Source organism: Labrus bergylta, chromosome 16 (genome assembly GCF_963930695.1).
Source record: "Labrus bergylta chromosome 16, fLabBer1.1, whole genome shotgun sequence".
Lineage (NCBI taxonomy): Eukaryota > Metazoa > Chordata > Actinopteri > Labriformes > Labridae > Labrus > Labrus bergylta.
The window spans coordinates 21,497,535-21,506,551 of record NC_089210.1 but is presented as its reverse complement, the minus strand read 5'-3'; the positions used below and the strand labels follow the sequence as shown (position 1 = coordinate 21,506,551).

Here is a 9,017-nt window from a genome sequence, read left to right as displayed (position 1 = left end):
GTCCAAATGGGAAGTTAACCTGACTTCACAGCGCTCTGATGCAGTAACAACATATCAATGTATGATCCGTTATTTTGTGTCAGTTGAAAACATACCAAGACAAAAATGTTCTACCCTTTATGGTTATAGTTTTAAATAACATGAGCCTCGTGACTTCTGTTTATAATATGTTATACTATTTTAAACTATATTCACACACTGTTTTCCCTCCCAGCCTCCCAGAAAGACTTCAGTCTGACTCGTTCTAAAACAAGGACAGCTCAGCGCGATGTGTGGTGTTAGGTTTTATTACATTTATAGAACAGTGATAAACTGAGTGTTACAAGGTGCATGTCAAACAGTACAGTCACTTCAAATAGCATCACTTAAAGGTAATTAAAAGGCAAGTCCACGTCACAAATCACATGCTAAATAATACACTGCATCCATTACTGACTCTTACTCTGAGGCTGCTAAATACGTACAGGAAGAGCTTCTCTGTGTTTATGTTAATAGAGAGCCACCTTGTGGATTGATGCGGAAGTCCACAGATACAGACAAGCAGTCACTTATATGTTTGCTAGAATAGCTTTTCATCAGAAGGATGATGTTAAAAGACAAAAGAATGAACTAAAAGTGCACAATGAAAATGTTCTGATTCCCTGTGTGAGTTATTATAATACCCCCGCATTATCACTTATTTTCCATAACCAGTAACCTCACAAAGTCGTCCCGTCTTCTCCCCCTAACGTGAGCCCATGAGCGGCCGCAGCCAGCCCAGATGGCGTGACACTTTCTGGAAGATGTAGCCTCTGCTGCAGTCGGCCCCCGGCGGCTGGCTGACCACCCCGGTGAGGAAGAACACGTCCTTGTACAGGGTGAGCAGGGGGCTGCCGGAGCTCATGGTGCAGTCGGCGTTGGTCCGGGGAATGGTGCAGCCCATTTTGTTGGTCATCAGTTTGCCGTGAGTCTCCAGACATTGAGGGAGGGGCTTGTAATCCAGATGATTTAGGGTGAGCGGGCTCTGGAAAGCGGGCGTGTCCTTGGTTTCTCTCCATCCAGTGACCAGGGCCACGTGTTCTCTCCCCATTAGGATGCTCTCAGCAAAGTCTCTCTCTGGAAGACATGCTGCCACCACCTGATCCTTAAACTGGATGCGGTCACGCAGTTCGATCAAGGCCAGGTCATTTTCAGGGCGACCTTCCACGTAGCGTGGGTGGACATGAATCAAGTGTACGTACAGCGTCTGCTCTCCGTTTTCATAGTCACTGCTGCGCTTGCCTAAAGAGGTGCAGGTAAGACAGGACATTCAGGATGAAGATGTTTCTCAGGCTCACGCACACAAAGTGACATTCACAGCTTCAATTAATAGTTCATTAATTAATAAGCCGATTAAGTGAATAGGACTATTGAACTATTTTGATAATTGCATAATCCTTTGGTACTAAAGCAAAAATGTTTCCAGACATTTCAAGAAAAAGTTGCATCGATTAAATAGAAAAATAATTTTATAATGAAAATAATTTTTAGATTCAGAGATATCCAAAAAGTCCTACATCACCTGTGATCATTTGTCAACATTTTAAACTCATATAATGTGGTCACATACATAAAATGCACCTTTTTCAATTAGAAATAATCCAGTTTATAGATTAGATATGTTTCAAAAAGTCAACTAAAATTGGATCGAAGCGTAGCTCGGTTTCTCTAAAGTGAACCTTTTTGGATCAATACAAATAAGTGCTGGCCTGGCTCTTTGATTAAATGAGAAATATTTTTTCTCTATCTAAAATTAACTTGAGTGTGAAAGACAGAATGTGCGACATTTTACTCATAAATCCAGCAGAAATCAAGTATATCCTCTGTAAATATCTCTGTGAGTCATGACTGTCTACAACAAGTGTGCCGCACGAGTCCTGCTGTCTGTGATGATGTCTGAGCCGTATTTACATCGTGTTTACATAGACGGGACGGCCCGATCATCCCCTTGCTTGTAAAAGTTGTTTGAATGGGATTATAGAAACAAAGTATGCTATAACATACTGTACTAAATGCTTATTTGAATGTCACTCAAGCGTTTTCCGTATACATTTACATGCAATGTGAAGCTACGTTGTTGTATCTTGTGGAGTTTTACATTTTGTTCATAAATACATCATCTGTTTTTAAAGTGTTTGGCTCTTAAACATTTCACATGTGCATTATTTAATTTCATGGCTATTTTTCTGTAGATGTAGCCGTGTTCATTTAAAGCTTGTGTGAGAAATTTTGATTTGTGGTGATTCTGGCGCCCTCTGTGGACCAAACGGCACATCTAATTTCTTCACTGGTCTTGTCCTGTGTAGGTACAGTAGTTAGGACATAAAGTCTCCTTTTAGTTCTTTGAACAGTCCGAGTTTCACTGGTTGTGATTATTTGCTGAGGAAAATGTCAAAAAAGGCTGTTTCTTCAGCGTGCTGTAAATGTTTGCGTCTGACACCTACAGCAGTCGTTAGAGGGATTAAAAATAACTATGTACAAGTTAACAGACTTGTCCCTGATGGTCTTGTCTGCTTTTATAGGTCATAATGTAGCAACACTATTCATTTTAATCAATTTCTTAACAATTAAAAAAGGAATAATTGTGTGTTTCATCTACTCACCTACAGCCACCTGGAAAGATCTGTATTTATTTGCACACTGAGCTGAAGTCAGGACCAGGTTCTCCTTCAAAATGACTCCGCTACAGAAACCTGCAGACTCTGTACTCTTCAGGAGGGCCTAAAAAAAAAAAACAATGCACCTCACTAAAGTGTAGCAATAAAACCCTGAATCCTGGTTATAAGGACTTCAGATACGAAACAAGTTTATTTTAATGAGACACAGTGTGAGTGTGTGTGCATACCTGCCAGGGACACTCTGTGGAAGTACAGGTAAGTCCTTCATAGTTGCTGCCAATGTTGGTCTCCTGTCTGGTAGTCCAGCGGCTCAGACTCTTCACCTTACCACAGGGGTTTTTCACTGAGGGGACGATGTGAGATTATGTTCACTCGTTAGTTAAAGTGCATCTGATACCACAGTTAGTCAACCCCTTTATCAGTCAGAAGAACATAAAGCATGACATGATACATTTGTTACACCCAACACCCACTGTCCTCCCTCTACATAGGTATATATAAACCCGAACAGAGATTTAAAGAAACTCCTACACAGTCAAAATTAAACCTGTACAATAAAAGATCAAACCCATACCAAGAAAATGTAAATAACCAGTGCAGGAATAAGAATAGAAACCCTATGTACAATGTACTGAAAACTATGTACAATTTAAAAACATCTGTAAAATTAGACATGCACAAATGAGAGTAGACCTACAGCTGCATAAGTCATGTGGTATCAAAAAGGATCAGATAATTTGACAACCTTCACTTGGAAGAGGAACAGACTTTGAAGCAAGAACGAGACAAAACAGAGACTTGTGTGCAACTTAAGATGTGAGTGACTTATTTTGTTTTCGCAATAAGCTAATCATCCCTGTAGACAAAAAAAAATAACAAGGCCAAGCAGCATTTCTAAAATTGCCTTTTCTGTTCCCTTTCCACATATCCAGTAAGTGATCTTCATTTTTTATTGCTAACAGGGATACATCATGGAAAAGGTTTGTTTGTTTTTTGTGAGTGGATGAAATATTATTTTATCCACACACTCCTTTTTTATCATTTCACAAAAGAGCTGGGGCTAAGAATGTTCAACAAGCAGCAGTGCAGGAAAGTCAGTTTGCTCATGTGTGTATGGAGACAAAGCGATAAGGCTAATGTGGTTTGTTTGGTGTAAAAGGCCGCTGTATGGCTCAGTGTGACTGCTCTGCCTTTGTATAATTCTGACATCATTGCTTTGGGGCATTCATGCATGTACTGTATGTAAAATAAACATTAACATAGAACATTCGCTTCCAGAGGCAAAGCAAATCTAATTTGACTTCACTGGATTTAAACTTTGATGAACATTATTTGGCCGATATAATAACAAAGAATGTGTGGTTGACCCCACTTAGCACTGCACACATTCAGCACAAAAACATACAAATGTTGCCTCATCAGGGGATGGCCTTATATAAGCTCCTTAAAGTAGTAATATGTAAGATATCTACTGAATAAAATCACAAAAATTGCATCATCAGACATTAAAGAAACATGCTATGTTGAATCGTTGGCTTCTCTGACAACAATGCAGCAGCCAGTATGTCCTCCTAAGTTTAGATTCTGGTCCTGAATGGTCTGGATTTCTTTTGACCAGAGAAGGAAGGCGGTCTTAAGGCACTCCAATCCAACGTTTCGGACGCCCCTAGGTTTGCCTGGAAAATGGCATACCAACAGGTGATGCAGCGATGGAAGCGGGCGAGAGAACTGGTTCAGATAGAAGTGAGTCTACCTGACCTAAAAAGCCTCGGCAAGTTTCTAATAAGCTCCATGTGCAGAAAAAAAAACTAGGATAAAAACTGGAGATGCTTTTGAAAGATGGAGAGAGGTTAGAACACAGAAAGGTTTACAGACCCATGCAGAGCTGGATAAACACTGAAGCTTCAGCGTCTGTGACAAGGCAACCTGCGTGAGCATGGACTCTAGAGAGGAGGGGGCCGGGGGAGACAGATCTCTACAATGTTTTCAATTTGGACTGCAGTACCCATTTTAAACACTATGTGTCAGAGTTGCATTTTGCTCCTTGAATGCAAAGATTTGAAATCAGATCTCTATCTACCTAGAGTGCGAAGAAAGGGCATTTCAAGGGACCAAACATTCGATGTTTAAATGTATCCATTGTGCTCTCTCTTGAATTACAGAGCAGGTATGTATGCTGTGGCAGAAAATTAGTTGGAATTGAAATCTGATCACACATAGACATGACAGACATACCTGCAGGCTCACACTTGTTCCTGTCCGAGGAGCTGAGCCTCCATCCTCGTGCACAGGAGCACTCGTAGGACGTGTAGCCTGGTTTACAGAACTGGGAGCAGCCCTCGTTCTTTGCCAGGGAGCACAGAGTCTGGTCTGCAGCGAGGAAACAGAAGGGGAAGTCTTTAGTGCTCATATACCAAATGAGAAGTAAATAACACACACTTGAATCAATAAATAAGGAAGTTAAAATAAAAACATTTCCAGCATATTTCAAATCATAATTCTTCTTATATTCAAAATAGAAGATGTGACCTCTGCCCTAACGGCTAAAAAACAAAACAAAACTTTAAGCTTTAATATGCAGCATCGACACCACCACCACTCCAGTGATCTTAAAGACAAAGCAGAAACCCCGACATCTCTTCCTCACCTTTTTCACAGTGGACTCCTGAGAAACCGGACTTGCAGACGCAGTCGTAGCCTCCAACGCTGTCCGAACACAAGGCTCCATTCTTGCAGGGCTTCTCTGCACACTGGTCTCCGTCTAAACACATTCAGAAAATCCATGAGAGGATGTCATTTACTTATAATGGCTGTGCAGAGATGGGAAATCATTTGAACACAGCACTCACCGATGTAGACGGACCAGAAGATATCCTGCAAGAGAAAATGTTGAGGGTAAGTGCAAAAATTGAAGCATTAGATTCAAAGTGCATCCATGAAACAGAGGAAGCAAAGAAGGTAAAACTGAGGCTGTTCGAGGTACCACAGAAGTGAGGATGAGAGAGTAAGAATCCCGGAGCTCACCGTGCGGTACGAGTCCTGGAACACACTCCTGGCCTGCTCGTAGGTGCACACTTTCTCCATGCACATCTGCTCCAGGCTCGCAGGCTGAGCTGGCTTACTGCCGTCCACGTTCCTCTTCTGACGGGAGATCAGTGTGCTCGCCTGCTGCTTGTCCAAAAACACTGAAGGAACAGTGAAGGTCTCAGTTTAGGCTGAAACACGGAGGAACCTTTTTGACAACACAGATAAGGCTGCCTGCTAATGGCAACTACAGTCAACACACATTTGTTATTTGTTCAGTATTTGACCAGTTAAGGAGACGTCTTTTACTTTTCTCAATGTCTAAAATAGATTGTAAATCTCAAGAGACCTATTCCTGTTAACATCAAGTTTATAAAGAAATTAAAAAAGAAAACAATCTGCAGATTTATTGCTTCAGAAATGAATGCTGCGTTGACGTCCCAAACGGGAAGTTGAATTAATAAATAAGGAAGTTAAAGCTCCTGTAAGGAAGAATTGGTTTGTGTTGATTTTGGTGCTTCCTCTTGATAAAGTCATACCTCTTATCTCCTCTGATCCTGTTCCATAACATGCATCAGTAGTGTTTTCAAATAAATGATCTCCTCCTGCTGCCTTTTAACAGTCAGTCGTGTCACTCACTGCCAATCTTTGCTGTGGTAAAAGTAAAAGGCTTTTTTTTTTTTACAGCGTCCTGTAACTAATTTAGTCTGACACCCACCAGATGGCAGTGATAACAAGCATTAAAAATAACATTCAAATATTTCAGTCTCATCACTGATGGTCCTATTTGATGTTTAAGGTCATAAAGGGCATCAATATTAACTTTGGTCCTGAAAAGATGTTTTAATGGATTCCTTCATGCAGGTGGAATCCAAAGAAAATACTGGAGCACAAGAATCACTTTACAATTTATTATCTAACGTTTGGACGTGTATTGCGTCTACCTCAGAGTCAGGTGGTTTGACTTTGAGGAAGAAGCAGTGGGCGTCAACTCTTAATTTTAATAAAACCTTATAAATTGCCTTAAGTTGTTCGTGTGCTCCAGTATACTCTACCTGTGTGAAGAAATCTATTGTATCATCTTTTTAGCCTCTAAGGTCCTTCTCTAAGAGAACTGACCTCCATCTGTAGAGGGGCTGAAGCACAAGTGATTCCTTCTACTTTGCTATTAATGTTGGTCTGTTAAGTAAGCAGGTTTAAACTCCTCACAGATAAAAACTGCCAGGCATATTGAAACCCAACTGTTCCTTATAAAATAACATGGGTAATGGTCTGGTATGGTATGGTCCAGACAGAAATAAACAAACATGCTTTCACATGCAGGATCTAGAAAACCATCACCTTAAACCCAGGAGAAACTCTTCCATGTCACACTCAGTATGCTGCCATCTTAACCTCCTTTAACCTTTCTCTTTCCTCAGCTGACACTTTACTCCTCTCACCTGGATGTGGGTTCTGAATGGCGGCTACAGCCCCGGCCAGCAGACACAGCAGAGCGGTGGACGAGCTCATGGTGGCGCTGAAGTCTGAACTCAGTGAAGCTGTCGGTGCAGAAGGGCTCAACCTGAAGTCCTGCAAACAAGACAAACAGATTACAGGCATGACGCACGGGAAGACAATGAGATGTCGACCGATACGAGGCTGAGAGAAAAATCAATATTCTTCAATGTTTTATAAGGTCATCTCATCATGCCTGGATTACTGCAACAAGCTTCTCACTCGCCTGAAACACAAATGTATTGATCGATTACAGACTGTGCAGAACTTAGCTGTCAGGCTTTTAACCAGACCCAAGAACAAGATCACATTACGTCTGTTTTAGCTTCTTTAGAGTGGATACCAGTGCGCTTCAGGATGTATTTTATCACAACTTTTTTTTAAAGGTATAAGTTGGGGATTATTATTCCTTTATTTAGAGATAGGACAGAAGATATAGTCAGAAATCAGGAAAAGAGAGAGAGAGAGAGAGAGAGAGAGGGGAATGACATGCAGGAAAGGAGCCGCCCGCTTGGAAGGCAAGCCTCTGTACATAGGGTGTAAGCACCAACCACTAGGGTATCTGCACCCTGATTTTCGATGACCTTTAAGCCTCTTCAGGGTCTTCCTTCCTGCATACGATCTAAGTATTATGTAGGTTACTTTAAAGGTCTAAGACAGTAGACTTAGTCTAAATCTTTTGCAGAGAAAGATGTCTTTTTTTTGTCTAAAACACAGACTTGACTGACTTTACAATACAATATGTGAAACTGAAATACAAAATAACTGAAAAATAATAATAGCCTTTATATATTAGTGAAATAAATGACTATACCTGACACACATAACGGTGTAACAGCTGATTCTGCTTCTTTATTGAATTAAGGTTCAGTAAATGACGTCATAGTGTTTATCATCAGTGATGGTGCAGTTTTCCCAGCTTGTTTCGCTTCTCTACGTCTGTTTAAACATTGTAAACACACACACAGCCTGCAGAATAAAGATGATACTATCACTGTGTTGTACGGTCACCTCAGTAGAGTACAATGTGTTTTATCGTGACGCACTGAGCCCGTGTAGCTGATAGCATTAGCTCATGACGTAACAAAGACAAGAAGGAGCCTACATAAATGTAACACACACTCAGTGCTGAAGTTATAATCATGAGGCTGTTTTACACACTGCTGCTGTTTTAACCAGTACAGTTACATTTAGATATCTACAAATCCGTCACAGTGTTCAGGGTGGGCCACTTCATCTGACCACCTCCGAGTAACGGTCCCACACAACAACAACAACAACAACAACAACAACAACAACAACAACAACATGATGGTGCTCGGTACCTACCGCTCCGGACAGATTCGGACTGGTCCTGGTCCTGACACACACCGCAGACAAGCCTGTCAATCCAAACTAACAGATGATAACCAAATCCAAGCGCGCTGCTCACTGCACACACAGACTGAACAGCGTACTGTGGGTGTAATGATAGAGAGGAGCCACCAGAGGGCGCTGTAACACAAAGCTGACTGTGACTGGGTTGGGCAGTGTGTTATGGTCACCCTGCAGGTCCAGTAGAGAAAGGGAGAATAAGAGTTTGTAGGTCAGATAAAAGTCGAGTTTAAAGAGACAGGTGGTAAAAGAAGACGAATGGGTGAAATACTCAAGTTTACGCACCGTAATGCATTAAAAAAAAAAACTCACAAGGCGAGCTATTTGAAGAAGCATTTAACTCCTTTTACAGGCATTTTATTTCATTTTTCTCTGTTTGGGTCTCTAAAATGCCTTATATTTAATATTTTTAAAGTGGGCTGCAACCATAGACTGTAAAGCTGCAACCCGGATTGAGGACTCAATCAGTGTGTCCATGTTTTTACA

The 9,017-nt window shown here is 41.1% G+C and overlaps 1 protein-coding gene across 1 annotated transcript; it reads right to left on the bottom strand.

The window, feature by feature from the left end:
* Positions 1–271: 271 nt before the first annotated feature.
* Positions 272–8,645, bottom strand: proza (protein Z, vitamin K-dependent plasma glycoprotein a). Its single transcript, XM_020636311.3, has 9 exons — positions 8,487–8,645; positions 7,103–7,232; positions 5,661–5,821; positions 5,486–5,510; positions 5,284–5,397; positions 4,872–5,006; positions 2,864–2,979; positions 2,622–2,739; positions 272–1,260 (listed from the first exon to the last, which is right to left on the bottom strand). Exons 2-9 carry the CDS (start codon positions 7,170–7,172, stop codon positions 725–727), a joined length of 1,275 nt encoding a protein of 424 aa, XP_020491967.1. The 5' UTR covers positions 7,173–7,232; positions 8,487–8,645; the 3' UTR covers positions 272–724.
* Between the last annotated feature and the right edge of the window lie 372 nt (positions 8,646–9,017).